At 46.8% G+C, this 21,360-nt stretch overlaps 1 protein-coding gene and 1 long non-coding RNA gene across 9 annotated transcripts in view; one reads left to right on the top strand and one right to left on the bottom strand.

Moving 5' to 3' along the window:
* PHACTR4 (phosphatase and actin regulator 4) overlaps window positions 1-13,049 on the top strand; it is a 122,373-nt gene extending 109,324 nt beyond the window's left edge. For all 6 annotated transcript variants that reach the window (XM_008265865.5, XM_070078955.2, XM_051858076.3 and 3 more), the window contains 5 exons: window positions 510-565; window positions 2,131-2,192; window positions 5,014-5,151; window positions 6,496-6,572; window positions 10,866-13,049. In XM_008265865.5, the coding sequence (XP_008264087.1) occupies window positions 510-565; window positions 2,131-2,192; window positions 5,014-5,151; window positions 6,496-6,572; window positions 10,866-10,881 (349 nt within the window). In that variant the 3' untranslated portion in view covers window positions 10,882-13,049. The remainder of the gene's footprint in view (window positions 1-509; window positions 566-2,130; window positions 2,193-5,013; window positions 5,152-6,495; window positions 6,573-10,865) is intronic.
* LOC108177740 (uncharacterized) lies at window positions 489-21,359 on the bottom strand. 3 transcript variants are annotated; one of them, XR_011390814.2, is made up of 4 exons: window positions 21,219-21,359; window positions 16,002-16,504; window positions 2,458-2,560; window positions 489-622 (listed from the first exon to the last, which is right to left on the bottom strand). It is a non-coding gene; the product is annotated as an uncharacterized LOC108177740 (long non-coding RNA). The 3 variants fall into 3 exon arrangements; XR_007924112.3 differs by having other exon boundaries at window positions 20,761-21,354; XR_016211183.1 differs by lacking the exon at window positions 16,002-16,504 and having other exon boundaries at window positions 20,761-21,356.
* Between the last annotated feature and the right edge of the window lies 1 nt (window position 21,360).

Here is a 21,360-nt window from a genome sequence, read left to right as displayed (position 1 = left end):
ATAAATATACATATATCTATTTACATATATGTATATTTGTGTAAATATATATATATATAAAACTTATATGTACTAAATCTCATTCTTTTTCCTTATTTTCTGAATCAGAATTTCAATTGATGTGCATGTGGAATCTTGTTAACAAAGGGTCTAGTGCTTCTGAAAGGGAAAAGGCATTTTGGGAACCCCTGTCCTGGCTAAGCCTTCCCTTTGCAGGTGAGGACACTCGGGGAGTAGCCAAGCTTCTTTGTGGTAATAGCTCTTCCTGAGGTCAGAGTAGTGCTACCATCCTGGTCTCCTGTTAGTAGATACAAGTCTTTTTTACAATGTGATACTTGTGTTAGCACTTTCAATGGAAAATTATGTTTCATTTCAAATAAATGAAATATATCCCTTTGAAAGTTTTGGTTTCTTGTGCATGGGACTAATATAAACCGTGACCAAAAAAATCGCTGTGAACAAGGTTGGAAGTTTAACATAGACATTACCCTTACTTTTCTTCTTTCCAGGCGACTGAGTCAAAGACCAACACCAGAAGAACTAGAACAACGAAATATACTCCAGCGTGAGTCCAGCTGGGCAGTAAAGTTGTATAGATGTTCTTTGTAAATTTCTCACTTTCCTATAAATAAAAGAGAAAGTGAGTGTCTGCTGTAAGGGCTGAAGAGAAATGGTTTCATCCAGGAAAAAGCTATTCATATTTTCCCTTGAAGGAACAGTCCCCAAGCTTCCTTTGGAAGATGGCCTCATTGTTGTGTACTTGATATGCCAAAACTTTGTTTTTATGCTTCACAGTTTCCTGGGACTGCTGTGGGCATTTGAGAGGATTTGACTGTGTTTGGGAGATGTGGTCCAACACTTTCTATATCTTCCGGAGACTGAGGTGGTGGCTGTGCATTTCTGTTCCTAGTGGAATCTGATGGCTAGGGCCCAAAGCAAGTCCCAGATGCAGCAGTCTTCCTGTGGCTTTCACCCCATAGGATGTTTTTACCTCCATAGTCACCAGATAGAACCCTGTGACTGTCTACATAATTAGCTCCCTAATACCTCCTCACTGAAGAGGCATTGGCTTCCCTAGGATTACTTGTTTGCATGCTCATCTGACCAGTCCATCCTCTTAGCCCGGTGTGGTTATTTTATTTTATTTTATTAATTAATTTATTTAAAGATGTATTTATTTATTTGAAAGGCAGAGTTACAGAGAGGGATGGAGAGACACAGAAAGAGATCTTCCATCTGTTGGTTCACTCCCCAAACGACAGCAACAGCTGGCACTGGACCAGGCTGAAGCCAGGATCCAGGAGCTTCATCCAGGTCTGAAACACCTGAGAGGCCCAAACCTGAGCCATCTTTTGCTGCTCTCCCAGGCACATTAGCAGGGAGCTGGATCAGAAGTAGAGCAGCTGGGACTCCAGTCAGCACCCATATGGGATGCCAGCATCAAAGGCAGAAGCTTAACCCACCATGCCACAACACCAGCCTCCAGTTAGTAAATTTTCAACTGTGGAAGCCTCTGTAGACATGACACAAAACTAGATATGATCTCTATTGTCCAACCTTAGCTTGTGGACAGTAAAAATGTAGCTAGCCCACCAGATTTGGTCCCAGAGTTTGTTGACCTCTGCTCTTAAGTAACTGTATCTATTAACAAGAAAATTGTCTGGGCTGGCACCGCAGCTCACTAGGCTAATCCTCCGCCTGCGGCGCTGGCACACCGGGTTCTAGTCCCAGTTGGGGCACCAGATTCTGTCCCTGTTGCTCCTCTTCCAGTCCAGCTTTCTGCTGTGGCCCGGGAGTGCAGTGGAGGATGGCCCATGTCCTAGGGCCCTGCACCTGCATGGGAGACCAGGAGAAAGCACCTGGGTCCTGGCTTTGGATCGGCACAGTGCGCCAGTTGTAGTGGCCATTTGGGGGGATGAATCAACGGAAGGAAGACCTCTCTGTCTCTCTCTCTCACTAACTCTGCCTGTCAAAAAAAAAAAAAAAAATTGTCTGGAATAGCTATCCTCAAAGGTAGTATCTTATTTTGATTTGGAAATATAAAAAATATTTGTGGTATAATTATTTTAAAAGTTTGATACGCAGATTGCCATTCTGAAATAACACTTGTTTTTTTTTTTTCAATTGTAGCTAAAAATGAAGCTGATCGTCAGGCAGAAAAACGAGAGATTAAACGTCGACTCACTAGAAAGGTACCACTTCCTGTGTGTTTGATCTCGTTCTGTCTACTGACAGTATGCCTTACACGTGGAAGACATACTGTCAGTAGAAACCAAGTATCAGTTATATTTGATTAGGAAGAAATGAAGTCGACTTAGGATGCCAGAGATTTCTATGAAAATATAATACATGGTGCAAATATAGAAAATAACACATTATCAAGAGTGTTTTACTTTCAGTATTTCAAAAATGCTTAACTCACGAAGCTGTTCAGTAAATATCTGAATAAATACTGACCTTTTATTTGGCAGACTTGGTATTTTCATGTGGACTCTGTTGTTGACATGAGATACAATAACAGGAGGAGTGTGTAGCAATCAGAGAAAGACTGAAAATAACCCTGAAAGTATATGAAAAGTATTAGATACCATCATTTTCTCCTTGGTCCCATATCAATTAGGATAGACCTGTTAGCTTTCGAGGTGAAATTAATCCCTTTCTCCTTTCCTCCTTTCCTTCTTACCATCAATTTGCAATTACCCCCTGTAATTCAATTTTTGAAGATTTATTTATTTATTTGAAAGAGTTACAGAGGGAGAGGGAGAGGGAGAGACACAGAGAGAGAGATCTTCCATCTGCTGGTTCACTCCCCAAATGGTTGCAGTGGCCAGGGCTGAGCCAGGCCGAAGCCAGGGCATCTTCCAGGCCTCCCCCATGAGTGCAGGGGCCCAGGCAGTTGGGCCTTCTGCTGCTGCTTTCCCAGGCACATTAGCAGGGAGCTGAATTGGAAATGGAGCAGCTGAGATTTGAACTGGCACTTGTGTGGGATGCCAGCGTTGCAAGCAGAGGCTTAACCTGCTATGCCACAATGCTGGCACCCTCCTGTAGATTCTGTTTAGATTTTTTTTTAAATATTTATTTATTTATTTGAGAGGCAGAGTTACAGACAGAGAGATCTTCCATCTACTAGTTCACTCCCAAATGGCTGCACCAGCTGGAGCTGGGCCGATCCAAAGCCAGGAGATAGGAGCTTTTTCTGGTCTCCCTCATGGGTGCAGTGGCCCAAGCACTTGGGCCATCTTCCAGTGTATTCCTAGGCCATTAGTAGAGAACTAGATTGGAAGAGGAGCAGCTGGGACATGAACCAGTGCCCATGTGGAATGCTAGCCCTGCAGGCGGAGGCCTAACCTACTATACCACAGTGCTGGACCCTAGATTTTATTTCTTAAAATGTGTAAATCCCCAGGAGACTTGGGGGAATCTAGATTTTTTATTTTAAGATTTATTTTATTTATTTGAAAGAGTTATCAGAGAGAGGCAGAGACAGAGAGAGAGAGAGGTCTTCCATCCACTGGTTCACTCCCCAGATGGCCACAGCGGCCGGAGCTGTGCCGATTGAAGCCAGGAGCCAGGAGCTTCTTCCGGGTCTCCCATGTGGGTGCAGGGGCCCACGGACTTGGGCCATCTGCTGCTGCTATCCCAGGCCATAGCAGAGAGCTGGATCAGAAGAGGAGCAGCCGGGACTAGAACCGGTGCCCATATGGGATGCCGGCACTTCAGGCCAGGGCATTAACCCATTGTGCCACAGCACTGGCCCATACATTTTTTCATGATTTATCTTATTTGTTCCCTTCCCAGGAAGAAAGGGATTATCCTTGACAATTCAAGGTCATGGCGTGAACTTCAGATTGAGCATATTGTGCAACTTTAAGTCATAAGTTGTTATACAGTCTGTTATCTTGAGCATTATTCATGTTGAAATAAAATTTATAAGAGCCTTGATACTCAAAATGTCTTCAGGAGTGTTGGTATGACCTTGGAAGTATCTAAGAGATACTAGAACCTCAGGTTCTACCCCAGACCTGCTTAATCAGGGGCCGGTGCTGTGGCATAACAAGTAAAGCCTCCACCTGCAGTGCCGGCATCCCATATGGGCATCAGTTCTAGTCCCAGCTGATCCTCTTCCCATCCAGCTCTCTGCTATGGTCTGGGAAAGCAATAGAAGATGGCCCAAGTCCTTGGGCCCTCTGCGCCCATGTGGGAGACCCAAAAGAAGCTCCTGTCTCCTGGATTTGGATTGATGCAGCTCCAGCCGTTGCGGCCAACTGGGGAGTAAACCAATGGATGGAAGACCTCTCTCTCTCTCTCTCTCTCTCTCTCTCTCTGTGCAACTCTGATTTTCAAATTAGTAAATAAATTAAAAAAAAAAATCTACATTTTAGCCAGACCCCCAGATGATGTGTATATATATTAAGGTTTAAGAAGCACTGGATTGGCCAGTGCCATGGCTCAATAGGCTAATCCTCCGCCTTGCGGCGCCAGCACCCCGGGTTCTAGTCCCGGTCAGGGCGCTGGATTCTGTCCCGGTTGCTCCTCTTCCAGTCCAGCTCTCTGCTGTGGCCCAAGAGTGCAGTGGAGGATGGCCCAAGTACTTGGGCCTTGCACCCGCATGGTAGACCAGGAGGAGCACCTGGCTCTTGGCTTCGGATTGGCGTGGTGCGCCGGCCACAGTGCAGCGGCCGCAGCGGCCATTTGGGGGGTGAACCAACAGAAGTTAGACCTTTCTCTCTCTTTCTCTCTCTCACTGTCCACTCTGCCTGTCAAAAAAAAAAAAAAAAAAAAAAAGTACTGGATTATAGTAAGTCTCAATCTTAGCTATGTATTGAAGAGCTTTAAAAAAAAAAATCCTGATATGTAGACTCTCTGGAGATGGGACCTGGGGATCAGTCGTGTTAAAAGCCTCCCAGTTGATTCCAAGTGCTATGGAGGGTGAAGCATTTGTTTAGAGGTGATTTGAGTACATGATTGATGCCTAACTCGGCACAGTGAACTAAGCAGCTCCGTTTCTTTCAGCTCAGTCAAAGACCAACTGTGGCTGAACTACTTGCCAGGAAGATTCTGAGGTTTAATGAGTATGTGGAGGTAACAGATGCTCAGGATTATGACCGACGAGCCGACAAACCTTGGACCAAACTGACTCCTGCTGACAAGGTAAGTGGATAGTTAAAGAATGCAGATGGCAACTGGAAGCTTTGGGAATTGATAAAATGTTGAATTTCAAATCCTGGGAAGGCATCTGTAGGGATACCCACATCCCAAATCAGTGCCTGGGATTGAATCCCGCCTGCCCCTTTGCCCTATACATTTCAGACTTTGCAGCCTCTGCAATCCTGTGAGAAATACCTTAAAATTCATTCAAGTTTCCATCCTCACATATTAAAAGTATAGGTCTAAACTCTGCACCGAATAATAATGTGAGACCCGGGTGAGGGTTTGGCACAGTGATTAAGTGGCCACAAGTCCCAGCTACTCTGCTGTGATCCAGCTTCCTGCTAACACACATGTTGGCCCAAATATTTGGGTCCCTGCCACCAATGTGGGAAACCCAAATGGAATTCCTGGCCCTTGGTTTCAGCTCAGCTCAGCTCAGCTCGGGGTGCTGTGAGCATTTGGAGATGGAAGATCTGTGTATGTGTGTCTCTTCCACTCTGTCACAATGCTTTTTAAATAAATAAATCTTGAACAACAATAACACACACACAAAAAAAATTAGGATACAAAATAGCAAGATATACAAACAAAAACTAATCTATATCAAGATTTAAAAACAGAAAGAGATAAAGTACATTTTTTAAAGTATTTTTGAATGACATTTTTTCCAAAATTTTTTTAAAATATATGAGATAGACAGCAAGCTCCATCCACTTGTTCACTCCCCAAATGACCACAGGGGCCAGCTAACACTGGGCCAGGCCAAAGCCAGGAGCCTGGAACTCATGCTGGGTCTCCCATATGAGTGGCAGGAACCCAATTATTTGAGCTGTCATCAGTGAATTAGCAGGAAGCTGCAATCAGGAGCCAGAAGCCAGTGTCAGACCCAGGTACTGCCATGTGGGACACAGACATAACTGCTAGATCAAACACATATTATATTATATTATATTATATTATATTATATTATATTATATTATATTATATATTAGGCTGGGAGGAAATTGGCTGGTGTATTTTAGTAATTACCCATATTTCACTTTTATAACGGAAAAAGCATTTTTACATGACCTGAAAGCTATGTTACAAAATCTCCTTTAAGTTTTTCCATTATTTGCTTTAACTCAAAATTTTTGCTTTATAATTAACTGAATGATATTAGGGAAAGTGATGAATATCAGGCTCAGAGCTTGGCATGTCCAGTCCTGGCTCCCTTCCTCTCTCTGGGTTGCCTGCCGGGGACTGCAGTGACTCAGAGTTAAGCACAGTGGTTCATGAATGGCAACTCATACTGCTGTACCACCACAGAGAAGATGCTGAGACAGTTTTGTTTCTATTCCACAGGCTGCCATAAGAAAAGAATTAAATGAATTTAAAAGCTCAGAGATGGAGGTGCATGAAGACAGCAAACATTTTACACGGTAAGACCCAAAAGACCAAATAGTCTGAGCTAAAAGTTGGCACTTCATCCAAAAGCAAACAAACCACAGATACTCAGAAAAGAACTCTAAGGACACTGTTAAAAAGGAGGACACTCAGTGATGATTACCAAAATTCAGAGAAGGGCATAAGAACTAAGAAGCCTGAGAAGTTTGCCAGGATTCATACTGGAATGGCACGGTTCCTGGCTGTATCAGTGTTGCCTGTTTTTGTTTTGTTAGTAGTGGTAATAAAGTGCTACAGTGAGCAAAGCAAGAGTAGGTTTGTGGTTTTTTTTTTTTTTTTTTTTTTTTTCCTTTGACAGGCAGAGTTAGACAGTGAGACAGAGAGAGATGGAGAGAAAGGTCTTCCTTCCATTGGTTCATCCCCCAGATGGCTGCTTCAGCCGGCGTGCTGCACCCATCTGAAGGCAGGAGCCAGGTGCTTCCTCCTGGTCTCACATGCGGGTGCAGGGCCCAAGGATTTGGGCCATCCTCCACTGCCTTCCTGGGCCACAGCAGAGAGCTGGACTGGAAGAGGAGCAACCGGAACAGAACCAGCACCCCAACCTGGACTAGAACTCGGAGTGCCGGCACCAAAGCCAGAGGATTAACCAAGTGAGCCACGGCACCGGCCAAAGGAGTAGTTAGACAGAAGATGACGCTTAGGCTGGATAAGATTGGCAAAGAATTTAGCTGAACCGGAAGGAAGGAAAGAACATCGCTTACAAAAGCACCAGCAGGGGCCGGCGCTGTGGCATAACGGATAAAGCCACCACCTGCAGTGCCAGCATCCCATATGGGCACCAGTTTGAGTCCTGGCTGCTCCACTTCCAATCCAGCTCTCTGCTATGGGCTGGGAAAGCAGTAGAAGATGGCCCAAGTCCTTGGGCTCCTGCTTCAGCATGGGAGACCTGGAAGAAGCTCTTGGTTTCTGGCTTCAGATCAGCACAGCTGCAGCTGTTGGGGCCATCTGAAGAACGAACCATCGGATGGAAGATCTTTCTCTTTATGCCTCTGCTTCTGTAACTCTACCTTTCAAATAAATAAATCAATCTTAAAAAAAAAAAAAAAAAAAAAAAAAGCTGCAGCAGCAGTAGCACCAGCATTAGCCAAGCTATGGAGATAGGAAAGAGTGCACGGTGTTCTGAGTAACAGAAAGTATGTCTGGAGCAGAGGGTGTGTGAGGCGGTGTGGTGGAAGTAAGCCAGAGAGGTGGGTTCCTGGCCCACTCTGAAGAGTTTGACTCTTATTCTGGGATGTTGGAACCATTGGAAGATTATAAGCAGGGAATTCTGTGTATTCCAGAAAGATCTCAAGTGGAATCACGAAGGCTGAAGTGACCAGCAGCAAGGAAACCACTTAAAAGTGAACAAAATAATCACAGTGAGCATAGTGGTAGCCTAAATGGGAAAAGCTACAGTAAAAATGCAAAGGAGATTGAAAATTTTGTATTTATTTATTTGAAAGAGTTACTGAGAGAGGGAGAGAAATAGAGAGAAACCTTCCATCTGCTGATTCACTTCCCAAATGGCCACAACAGGCGGGGCTGAACTAGTCCAAAGCCAGCAGGAACTTCACCCAGGTCTCCCACGTGGGTGGCAGGGGCCTAAGCACTTGGGCCATCTCCTGCTGCTTTCCCAGGTGCTTTTACAGAAAACTGGAGGCCAGCGCCGCGGCTCAATAGGCTAATCTTCTGCCTTGCGGCGCCGGCACACCGGGTTTAGTCCTGGTCAGGGCGCTGGATTCTGTCCCGGTTGCCCCTCTTGCAGGCCAGCTCTCTGCTGTGGCCCGGGAGTGCAGTGGAGGATGGCCCAAGTGCTTGGGCCCTGCACCCGCATGGGAGACCAGGAGAAGCACCTGGCTCCTGCCTTCGGATCAGCACGATGCGCCGGCCGCAGCACACCAGGCACAGCAGCCATTGGAGGTGAACCAACGGCAAAAGGAAGACCTTTTTCTCTCTCTCTCTCTCTCTCTCTCTCTCACTCACTCACTCACTGTCCACTCTGCCTGTCAAAAAGAAAAAGAAAACTGGATCAGAAGCAGAGCAACCAGGACTATGCCAGCATCACAGGCAGCAGCTTAACCTGCTGTGCCACAACACCTGCCCTAGCAAGTTTTTATTCTCAAAGAGGACAATAAACAAACTGGAGAATCATTTACATTACATTAAGTTTGATGTCCTGTGACACTTCAAGCTGGAGAGGCCTAGAAGCTAGGCATTCAGTCTACTCAGGGGAAAAAACTATGTTTAAAGATAGAAATGAGGCCGGCGCCGCGGCTCACTAGGCTAATCCTCCGCCTAGCGGCGCCGGCACACCGGGTTCTAGTCCCGGTTGGGGCGCCGGATTCTGTCCCGGTTGCCCCTCTTCCAGGCCAGCCCTCTGCTGTGGCCAGGGAGTGCAGTGGAGGATGGCCCAGGTGCTTTGGCCCTGCACCCCATGGGAGACCTGGCTCCTGGCTCCTGCCATCGGATCAGCGCGGTGCGCCGGCCGCAGCGTGCCGGCCGCGGCGGCCATTGGAGGGTGAACCAACGGCAAAGGAAGACCTTTCTCTCTGTCTCTCTCTCTCACTGTCCACTCTGCCTGTCAAAAAAAAAAAAAAAAAAAAGATAGAAATGAAAAAAAATCATAAATCTTTAGGAGGAAGGGTGGACAAAGGAAAATGAGCCAGAACAGCATACTCAGGGAAACGAACTGAAGGAGGAAAATTTAGGGAAAAGGTGGCGTTAGAAAAGCCAAGAGAAAAAGTTCCAAGGAAGAAGAAAGGGGGTCACGACTATCAGATACAACAGAAAGGTCAGGTAGAATGAGAATGGATCAGTGATTTTTTAAAAAATTAGGATTTTTAAAAAATTAGGGGCCAGCATTGTGGCATAATGGGTTAAGCTTCTGCCTGCAACACCAGCATCCCTTATGGATCAGTTCGTGACCCTGTTGCTCCACTTCTGAACCAGCTCTCAGTAAATGGCCTGGGAAAAGCAGTGGAAAATGGCCAAGTATTTGGGCTCCTGCCATCCAAGTGGGAGACTCAGATTCAGCTCCTGACTCCTAACTTCAGCCAGGCCTAGCACTGGTTGTTGGAGCCATCTGGGAAGTGAACCAGCAGATGGAAGATTTCTCTCTCCCACTCTCTGACTTTCAAAGAGAAAGAAAAAAATGGGAGCCAGTGTTGGCACAGCAGGTTAAACTACCGCCTGCAGCGCCAGTATCCCATGTGGGCACCAAAGTGAGTGCCAATGTGAGTCCTAGCTGTTCTACTTCCGATCCAGCTCCCTGCTGACGTGCCTGGGAAAGCAGTGGAAGATGGCCTAAGACCTTGGGCTCCTGCACCCACATGGGAGACACAGATGCGGCTCATGACCCAGCCCCAGCCATTGTAGCCATCTGGGGAGTGAAGCAATAGATGGAAGATCTTCTCTTTCTTTCTTTTCTTTTCTTTTTTTTTTTTTTTTTTTAAGATTTATTTATTTATTTGAAAGAGTTACACAGTAAGAGAAGGAGAGGCAGAGAGAGAGAAGAGGTCTTCCGTCCTCTAGTTGACTCCCCAGTTGGCCACAACAGCTGGAGCTGGGCCAATCCGAAGCCAGGAGCCAGGAGCTTCTTCTGGGTCTCCCATGCAGGTGCAGGGGCCCAAGGAGTTGGGCCATCTTGTACTGCTTTCCCAAACCATAGCAGAGAGCTGGATCAGAAGAGAGCAGCCGGGACTAGAACCAGCACCCATATGGGATGCCGGCACTGCAGGTGGCAGCTTTACCTGCTACGCCACAGCGCTGTCACCCAGATCTTCTCTGTTTCTCCCTCTCTTTCTCTCTTAACTCTACCTTTCAAATACATGTCATTTTTTAAAATAACAATAATTTGGGGCCGGCACTGTGGCGCAGCAGGTTAAAGCCCTGGCCTGAAGCACTGGCATCCCATATGGGCACCGGTTCTAGTCCCAGGTACTCCTCTTCTGATCCAGCTCTCTGCTATGGCCTGGGAAAGCAGTACAAGATGGCCCAAGTCCTTGGGCCCCTGCACCCATGTGGGAGACCTGCAGGAAGCTCCTGGCTCCTGGCTTCGATCAGCGCAGCTCTAGCCATTGCGGCCATCTGGGGACTGAACCAGCGGATGGAAGACCTCTCTCTTTCTCTCTCTCTCTCTCTCTCTCTCTGTAACTCTGTCTTTCAAATAAATAAATCTTTTCAAAAAATAATAATTTTTTAAAGTCAGGATATAATATTACTAATATTTAATAATGGCACAGCAATGTACATTATCTGGTAACTTGTCTCTTTCTGATCATCTGTTTTAGCTATCATCGTCCATGATGCTGGAGTGTGAGAGAGGAGCTGTGTGACCTGCCCCCCAGAAACAAGGCTGCTTAGCTGCTCAGTCTCGAATGACATTGGAGGGAACTCTAGCACTTCTCAGCGCTGCCAGAATCGCATCCTCTGGGATCTAGATCTGGGGTACACAGCACTTCTATGAATGTAGCATTTCACTGGAAGGGATTCCCACGTGCTACCCTGGGACAAAAGTGAACACTCGTCAGTGTTGTTGAGCTTTTCAATATTGCAACATACTTGAGGGGCTTTCTCGACCCAGCCACCAAAGTTCTGGGCCACTTGCAGGTTCTGGGTTTTATTGGCTCCCTGTACCCTCATCCCATGATGGCTGTGCTCATAGTTGCACCATTAACCTTACTTGCCCCGCCTGGGTTCTGAGACCCACTTGTGCAGCAGTAATTCCAGCCATCTGCAGGTCCTTTGACAGAGAAGCCCCTACCTCCAGGGGAGGCCGCACCCACGCTGGCGTGTCAGTGGAAAGCGCGCACTGAACCGCCTGTGACAGCAATACCGTCCTCCGCGGGCTCTGAGCCGGCGGGCCTTCAGGATCTGACAGAAGTCGTCCTGATTGTATTAAAAAGTGCTCTTGAAGATGGAATGGGAACTTTATGTTTTCCTTGTCATAAACAGTCTGAGCTGCAACCAGAATCTAAGTTGGTTAAATGAAAAAAAAAAAAAAAAGTGTGTATTTTCTACACATGAACACAAACAAAAGGCCTTAATCTTAATACCAGCTTGGCAGAAAACTGACTTGCGGCTGAAGTTTTACAGGCTGTTGTATTATGTGAAATGTTACTGTGCATCACTCTAACCAACAGATGTATTCTCCATGAAGCAGCGTTTTAGCACCTCCTTGGGAGCACCTGTGTGCTGTCGGTCCCCACGCTCCCAGCCAGAATCACAACTAAGTTGTAAGGGGTGTGGGGTCTGCCAGAGGAACAGGGCTGGGGAGCAGCATGGAGGGGCTCGGTCACAGCCCACTGCTCCTGTCTCCTTCCCAGTGCTGTCTGCCCTCTCCTGCTGCACAGTCCCTTTCCACGCCAGTCCTGACCCTCCTGCCCTCCTGTGGCAGCTGCCACCTCGCTCACCCCTTCTCATCCATGCAGTAGCCAGTATGGTTGTTACCTGGGCATGGACCCAGCCCCCAACTCCTTTTGTATTTATAATATATATTAATATGGTTTCCTGAAACGAAATTTTTATTTTTATGGAAAACCAATCAGCCTCACTATTTCCATCTAATTCCTATCCAGACTATAAGTGGGAAAACATAACTTCTATTGTAACTGAAGACTGTGACTTTCTTTCACTTAATGTTTAGGACATTGTGGCCTTGCCATGGGTTTCTTCTGAGTTACCCTGCAGTCCCTGTCTTGTTATATGTGCGTCCTTCACGTTTTCTTCCTTTCACGTCCATTAAAGACTTGTTGAAGAATCAGACTATCAGGTCAAAAAAAAAAAAGCTGAAGTGGCCTTAAAGGTAGTGTCTTCTCTGTGGGGAAAAGGAGGGATTTGGATTGCTCAGTTACTGTTAGACGTTTCTGGCTATGGAAGTAACACTAGAACCACATCTTCTTGAGCTCAGTACCACTCGGAGATCAGCGATGATTCTCCTGATCTGTAGAGGTCTGAATGTAAGGTGGCCCACGTGACGTGACTGCCACCTGGACTTGTAACCTCTTGCTCGACGGTGTGGGGACTGCTTGGCTTTATGCCCGCATTCTCTGTGGCCCTCATTTAATGAGGTTTTCCAATCCTTCCTTCACTGCCTTTCTTTCCCTTAATGTGCCAACCCTGAAACAGGACTTGATTTCTGGAACTACTTGTCTGCCTCTATGTGCCACCAAGGAATCTGGATGAATGTTCTCATGTTCTTGAAATAAGACACTCTGGGGGTCAAAGTCTGTTGAGGGTTTTTTTGTTGTTATGTATATAAAAATGGATCTTGTGTTCCTTTGCTGTGTAAGTTGGTACTGTCATGGAAACTCACAATCATTATGTAAAAAAGAAATAAAAGCCTGGTATACTTCAAGATTCTTCCCTGATGTACAGAATCTCCTTGTAAAATAAATCATTTTGTTGTATATCAGTCTTCCCATCAATATTAATTATTAAAGTATTTTAGAATTTTAAAATATCAAACTATACAATTCTGGTGTGAGGCATTTATTTCTTAGGTTTGATTATTCTGAAAGATTAAAGCCAACTTAAAAAAACACCTAAAACAATGTTAATGACTGTAAATAAGAATTAGATGGGGATGGGGAAAATAGGACATTTCATGTAGCCAGTGAGGTCAGTCATGTCTGTGTCTGACTCTGCACAGACCACAGAGAGGGAAGCAGGCTGTGAAGCCTGAATTTCCCGGGTACTGTACTAAATGTTTCGCCTGTAGCCCACCCCTTACCTGTTAATGAAAGTGAACTCATTTTACCAGTGAAGAAACTGAGGAATGGTTGCTTCCCCTAGGTCAAAACAAATTATGTAATCACTCTTCACATATATTTAAGGACAGGCACTTGCATTCCGTTCAGTTGGCCCTCCAAAGATTTACTCATATGAACATGATTGGACCTCGGGCTAACAACACAAAGTGACAGCTGGCACTTGATGTCTTCCTCTGTAGCAAGCACCCCTCTTTCATTCCAAGCGGCCTCAGCAATGACTCACTTTGTACTTGTCACCTCAGAGACTCGCTTTGCCAGGGGTTAAAAGAAATATGGGCTGGCGCCACAGCTCACTTGGCTAATCCTCCACCTGTGGCACCGGCACTCCGGGTTCTAGTCCCGGTTGGGGCGCTGGATTCTGTCCCAATTGCTCCTCTTCCAGTCCAGCTCTCTGCTGTGGCCCGAGAGTACAGTGGGAGATGGCCCAAGAGCTTGGGCCTGCACCCGCATGGGAGACCGGGAGGAAGCACCTAGCTCCTGGCTTCGGATGCGCTGGCCATAGCAGCCATTTTGGGGGTGAACCAACGGAAGGAAGACCTTTCTCTCTGTCTCTCTCACTAACTTGGCCTATCAAAAAAAAAAAAAAATATATATATATATATATATATATGAGTCAGAATTGTTCCTGTCAGTGGGTTTTATCTGCTCCAGATTTTCCTTGTACTAGCTCCAAAGAGCTCAAATTGCTATTGCACTTTTGAGATTAAACTGTCTCAGCTGTTTGCTGAAACACACAATGCCCAGTGGCTGCTGACAAAATGAATGAATTTGGGGCTTTTGGGGTTTAAATTAACTGTAGCCCCAGAAGAAAGATTTGGAAAACTATTACCAGAAAGGGCAAGTCCAGATGCCAGCAATGTGGTGCCGCAAGTCCTGGCTGCTCCACTTCCAATCCAACTCCCTGCTAATGTGCCTGGGAGAAAGCAGTAGAAGATGGCCCGGTGCTTAGCCCCTGCCACCCACATGGGAGACCCAGAAGAAGCTCCTGGTTTCAGCCTGGCCCAGACCTGGCCATTACAGCCATTCGGAGCAATGAAGATCTCTTTCTGTCCCCGCCCCTGCCCTGTAACTGTGCCTTCCAAAAATAAAAAGGTGGGTCCAGAGGTAGGCACTGTGACATAGCAAAAGGAACCTCTTAGGATGTCTGCATCTTATATTGGGAGTGCTGGCTCTTCTTCCAATCCAACTTCGTGCTCATGCACCTGGGAAGGCAGCAGATAATGGCCCAAGTACATGGGAGATCTGGATGGAGTTCTGGCTCCTGGCCTTGGCATGGCCCAGCTCTGGCTGTCACAGGCATTAGGGGAGTGAACCAATAGATGGAAGATCTCTATCTCTCCCCACTCTGTTACTCTGCCTTTCAAATCTTTTTTTAAAATGGCAATGCATATTGAATGGGCAGGGGATCTTAGAAAAGATGAGAGGGAGCGGTGGCCAGCACTGTAGTGCTTATAGCCGCTGTCTGCAGCGCCAGCATTCCATATGGTTGAGTCCCGGCTGCTCCACTTCCAATCCAGCTCCCTGTTGATGTGCCTGGGAAAGCAGCAGAGGATGGCCCAAATGCTTGGGCTCCTGCACCCACATCGAGACTTGGGAAAACTGGCTCCTGGATCCTGCCTGGCCTAGCTTTGGTCCTTGCAGCCATTTTGGGGAGTAAACCAGCAGATGGACAGTTCTCTGTCTACCTCTCTTACTGTAACTCTTTCAGATAAATAAATAAAAACTTTTTAAAAGATTTTATTCATCTGAGAGGTAGAGTTACTGACAGAGAGAGGGACAGAAAGGTCTTCTATCTGTCAATTCACTCTCCAAATGGCTGCAACAGCCTGAGCTGGGCCTAAAGGAAGCCAGGAGCTTCTTCCAGGTATCCCACACATGGGTACAGAGGCTCAAAGACTTGAGCCATCTTCTGCTGCTTTTCCAGGCCATAATCCCAGTTCTAGTTCCAGCTGCTCCACTTCTGATCCAGCTCTCTGCTGTGGCCTGGGAAAGCAGTAGAAGATGGCCCAAGTCCTTGGGCCCCTGCACCCTTGTGGGAAGACCCAGAGAAAGCTCCTGGCTCCTGGCTTCAGATCAGTGCAGCTCTGGCCATTGCAACCAATTGGGGAGTCAACTAGAGGATGGAAGACCTCTTCTCTCTGCCTTTCCTTCTCACTGTGTAATTCTGACTTTCAGAATTAAAAAAGATTTATTTATTTATTTGAGAGACAGAGATGCAGAGAGAGGGAGAGACAGAGAGAGGTCTTCCATCTGCTGGTTCACTCCCCAGATGGCTGCAACAGCCGGAGCTGAGCCAAATCCGAAGGCAGGAGCCAGCAGCTTCTTTCAGGTCCCCCACGTGAGTGCAGCGCCTCCACTGCTTTCCCAGGCCATTAGCAGGAATCGAGATCAGAAGAGCGGCCAGGATTTGAACCTATGCCCATTGGGATTCAGATGAAGGCTTAACCTACTATGCCACAGCACAGGCCCTGAATATACTTTTATTTATTCTTATTTCCCTCCCCCCCCTCCTCCTGTCAAAAAAGCCCAATCTTCCTGCACTGCATGGTCCTTACACCCTATCTGCTGCCTTTCCTATACTCCCCTCTTATAACCCATTCAATATTATAAAAAACAAACAAACAAACAAAAAAACAAAAAAAAAAAACGAAGTACCCCTGTGTTGCAGTTGATTTCTCAACAATGTTGCAGTGGATTCGTTTCTGAGAGAAGCGTGGTAGGGGCAAGAGGTGCAGAGTCACCACACAGACCCTGGGCGTCGGGAGTCGGGTGAAAGCGGGCTTGAGGCAAGCAGCCTGCAGACTCATTTATTTCAGTTAGTACAACAGCTTATATAGTCAAGACCAGCCAATCTGGTCAAGGGGCGGTCTATGCCCCAATCAATCACAGCCTGTTGCCAGGCAGTTTCCAAAGCCATTCAATCACAGCCTGTTGCCAGTCAGGCTCTTGTTGCCAGGCAGTTTCTGACCGTCCAATCACGGCCTGCCGTCAGTCAGGCTCTCTGTTGTCATGTGGTTTCCGAAGCCATCCAATCACGGCCTGTTGCCAGGCAGTTTCTGTTGTCAGTGGCCATCTTGGCATGACCTTTTCACCTCAGCGGCCATCTTGATATGACTTTTCACCTCATTCCACCACACCCGTGGACCCAGGCAACTGAGCTAAACATGGACAGGCAGCAGAGAAAGGGATAGACATAGAATCAGTTTATGGCCTCTGGTCTGTACGCACCATTTTCCCCGTCTAAAGGCATATTCACTTAGCTCACTAAGATCTAAATCCAAACTGAAATGGCCTTTCCCTGAGATGACCCCTGACTTCCGGTTCACACCACCTCCACGTGCCTATGTTCAGTGAATACACTTGAGTACCCTGATGCTGAGGGCTAGGTCCAAAGTCTTCTATCTTAACTTTTTTCCCCCAATATTTGTTTACTTGAAAGGCAGGACAGGAGAAAGAGAGAGGGAGAGAGAGAGAGGGAGAGAGATATCTTTCTTCCCAAGTGGCTGCAATAGCCAGAACTGGGCCAGAGCTAAGCCAGCAGCCAGGAACTCCATCCGAGTGTCCCACACAGGTGGCAGGGGCCCAAGTACTTGGACCCTTGGTCCTGCTTCCCTTGGTCTTCATTAGCAAGAAGCTGGATCAAAAGCAGGGTAGCTGGACTCAAACCAGCACTCCAATAAACCCACCGTGCCGGGCCACCTCCTTCCTTGGCTTCTAAGCACCCTGACTTCTGGTTCTCCTCTGATAATGCCTTCTCTGTCCTGTTGGCTTCTTCCCTGTCCATGACTTAGATGCTGAGCTTTCGTATCCTGCCACACCTCGCCCTACTCCCCTGGGATGATTTAACCATCATCTTTATTCTGACAACCCTGAAACATTTTATCGTCAATTCAGATGTCTTGCTAGAGTGCCAACCTCATATATCCCACTGCCCTTTGGACACACATACACCAGATGTTACCCAGATAATTCATTTGCAGTTCCAGTATAGACCTTACTGTATCCCCACAGCCTGCTTTCCCAAGATCAGGGTTAGAAAGCACTACATGTTTAGCCTCCCAAACCTGAAACTCTGGTATTGTTCTCAAGTTCCTCTCTTACCTCTTTATTTTTAAAAAATATTTATTTATTTGTTTGTTTGTTTGTTTTATTTGAAAGGCAGAGTTAGAGATAGAGGAAGATAGAATGAGAGATCTTCTATCCACTGGTTCACTCCCCAGATGGCCTCAATGGCTGGGGCTGGGCCAGGCTGAAGCCAGGAGCCTCCACCGGGTCTCCCATGTGGGTGCCAGGGGCCTGAGCACTTAGGCCATCCTCTGCCGCTTTCCCAGGCCATTAGCAGAGAGCTGGATCAGAAGTGGAGCAGCCAGGACTCGAACCAGCGCCCATATGGGATGCTGGTGTCATAGGCAGTGGCTTTACCCGCTATGCCACAGTGCTGGCCTTAATGGAATTTATAATGTAGTCCCCACCAGTCTCCCATATCTCTCCTACCACATGGCCACTGGAGTCACTAAAGTGCAAACATGACCACAGTAATCTTTTACTTCACAATTTACTGGCCCCCAGGATAAATTTAAAATTGTGTGGCCTAGATTATAAAATATTTTCTAATTCAGCTCTTCCCTGCTGTGCAGACTCATGGGTAGTCCAGGGGATTCTCACTCTTCTGGGAGACCACACACCAGCTGGGTTGTACCTGCTGGTTCCTCAGCCTGGATCAGTGTCACCCACCACACCCTACTCATTCACTCTACTATCCTGTAGGTTTCACTCAAATTTTAGCTCCCAGCCAAACTCGGCCTGCAGCAGATGACTCAATTGCTATGTCTCATGTTATCAGAATGCATTATTCATGTCATTCAGCACATATCAAGTAGGATAACTTGCTATCACATCTTCCCACACCCATCCTAATTTTTTTTATTTGAGAAGCAGGCTGACAGAAACAGAGACAAACGAGCAGAGTTTCCCCAACTGCTGGTTCACTCCCCAAATGCCTGCAATCCAGGCTGAAGCTGGGAGCTGAGAACTCAATCCAAGTCTCCGACATGGGTAGCAGGGACCCAACACTGGCTGCTTCCCAGGGCAAGTGCCAGCAAGAAACTGCAAGTGAGAGTGGCACCCAGACTGAAACCCAGGTCCTCAGATATGGGACATGGGCATCCCAGCCAGCAGCTTAACCATTTGGACAAACCTGCACCACAAATTGCTGTTTGATATCTATTTCTGTGTTTGATATCTACTGTTCTAAAGTTAAATCTGAGAAATTTAAAAAATATTAACACTTCCAAATAATAATCCTATTATATGTACATATTAATATTATATGTATTTTTAAAAATAATTTTCATTTTATTTGAAAGGCAAAGAGGCAGAGATAGACAAATGGAGAGAGACCTTTCATCTGCTGGTTCACTTCCCAAATGCCTACAAAAGCCAGGGCTCAGCCAGGCCAATGCCAGGAGCCCAGAACCCCATCCGGGTGTCAGGGACCCGTGTTCCTGCATCACCTACTGCCTCCTAGGATACACATTAGCAGGAAGCTGGACTGGAGACAGAGGAGCAGGGCTTGGTATCAGGAACTCTATGGGATACGGGCATCCCAAACAGCAACGTAACCCCTGTGCCACATCTCCACCCCAGCTCATGTATTTTTAGGAAAAAACTGTTTTCCAAAAATAATTAGTAAGAAGAGTAGTATTAAAATTTTTGCAAATCTCTTTGATGTCTAGTTTAACAGATGTCAATTCAATTCTCATATCTGCATATACATTTAATCTAGTAGTGGTAATGTTTTGGTTCTAGTATGTGAAAACCCAGCCTCATACAGATACACAGCTCAAAAAGATGGCAGCCATTTTTTCAAGTAAAATGCTATTCTGCAAAAAAAAAAAAAAATGAGGCTACTTCAGCTCATAACTCAATCACATAAGTGAATCTGAAGTGCTTTAAGTATATTTTGTCCCACAAAATATTAAAGAGATACTTAGAAGTTGAGAACTAACCAAACTAATTATTTTTACTTCCTCATTAAGAACAATTTTAGGGGGACCAGCGCTGTATGTAGTGGATAAAGCCACTGCCTGCAGAGCCAGCATCCCACATGGGTGCCAGTTTGAGTCCTGGCTGCTCCTCTTCCAATCCAGCTCTCTGCTATGGCCTGGGAAAGCAGCAGCAGATGGCCCAAGTGCATGGGCCCCTGCACCCACATGGGAGACCCGAAAGAAGCTCCTGACTCCTGGCTGAATTCTGGCCATTGAAGCCATCTAGGAAGTAAACCAGAGGTTAAGAAGATCTTTCTCTCTTTCTCTGTGTGTGTGTATGTCTCTCTTTCTCTGTAGCTCTTTCAAATAAATAAATATAAAAAAATTTTTTTAGGGGTGGGCATCCAGCCCAGCAATGAAGACACTGGTTAGGATACCTGCATCCCACATCAGAGTGCCTGGGTTTGGTAACTGGGCTCCACTCCTGACTCCAGCTTCCTTCTAATGCAGACCCTGGGTGCTCACTTCGGCAGCACCCTACTAATGCAGACCCTGGGAGGTTGCCACAGCGATGGCCCAAGTGGTTTGGTACCTGGCACCCACAAGGGAGACACCCCGACCAGTCCTGGCTCCGGGTTCAGGCCCAGTCAGGAAGAGGCACTGCGGGAATTAGAGAAGTGAACCAGCAGATGGCGCACGTGCACGCTCTTAAATGTGTGGGGGGAGACCCTGTTAGGTGAAAATGAATTTTTTAAGAACTGATTTTGTGGGGCCGCGGCTGTGGCACAGTGGGTTGAAGCCCTGGCCTGAAGCCCCGGCATCCCATGTGGACACCAGTTCTAGTTCCCGGCTGCTCCTCTTCCGATCCAGCTCTCTGCTATGGCCTGGGAAAGCAGCCCAAGATGGCCCAAGTCCTTGGGCCCCTGCACCCACATGGGAGACCCGAAAGAAGCTCCTGGCTCCTGGCTTCGGATCGGTGCAGCTCTGGCTGTTGCGGTCATTTGGGGAGTGAACCAGCAGATGGAAGATCTCTCTGTCTCTACTTTTCTCTGTAACTCTTTCAAATAAATAAATCTTAAAAAAAAAAAAAAAACTGATTTTGTGATGCACATAATGACTACCGGTACAGTTTGGTGACAGGCTCCTGAATTGTACCAAGGCTCCAGGAGTTTTACCCACTGTGCTTTCTACACAGTGTTAGGGTCAACAGAGCAAAAAAGTCAAATGAAGCCTAAGTATTGTTATGAAAGTTTTGCCTGCAGGGACCCAGCAAAGTCTCAGGGACCCTGGGGTCTGCTGACCACACTTCGAGGACCACAGATCTGGGCTGTAAAATTTTAGTAATTGCACAAACGTCCCAGAATTGCTGTGATACTAAGTGACGTGTAAAGTGCCCGGCACAAAAACTCGAATAGAACAGAGCGCACCTTCAATGCTTGTATCCCATCCAGCCCGGCTGAGAGGGCTCCAACCACACTCCACCACGTTTGCAACATTTCACTGGGGCGTGCACTTCAAGCCCTTCTTTCCTTGCCGGCCTCTTTGCGGCGGGGTTTTGGATGTGGTAAGTTTCCCGTTTTTGACCAGCGCCAGGTGGACCTGCTACAGTTGTGCACAGGTTGTTGCTACGTTTTAGCCAACTGGGCTAGCAGCACTTCGGTCCTTTTACCTATGCATTTTCCAAAAGGCACCTTCCACGCGTGACAGGGCAGACTCACTCCCCTTCGAGCGTCTTTGCATTTACGTAGATGTTTTTTTCGTACTAAGTTTTTTTTTTTTTTTTTTGTAAGCACATTGATTATCCAGAGATTTTCTGACCAGCTTCCCTGCAGCACACCCTGCAGACTAAGTGAACTGATTATGAAGTAAAAACTCTGCTACATACCTATCTGTCAGAAAAACACATAGCCTGTTTCTGCGACTCACAACCCCCAGCGAGCACTGGCACGAGGACGCCACACCGGGAGACCCCTGTACTCCAGGCAGCGGCTGCCCCGATCGGCAGTCCATTCCCAGGGGCCTTAGCG

This window comes from Oryctolagus cuniculus, chromosome 7 (assembly GCF_051225735.1).
Source record: "Oryctolagus cuniculus isolate XC-2025 breed Fujian yellow rabbit chromosome 7, ASM5122573v1, whole genome shotgun sequence".
NCBI classification, from domain to species: domain Eukaryota; kingdom Metazoa; phylum Chordata; class Mammalia; order Lagomorpha; family Leporidae; genus Oryctolagus; species Oryctolagus cuniculus.
Note: the sequence above shows the minus strand (reverse complement) of the source record. Positions and strands in the feature narration are given on the sequence as shown.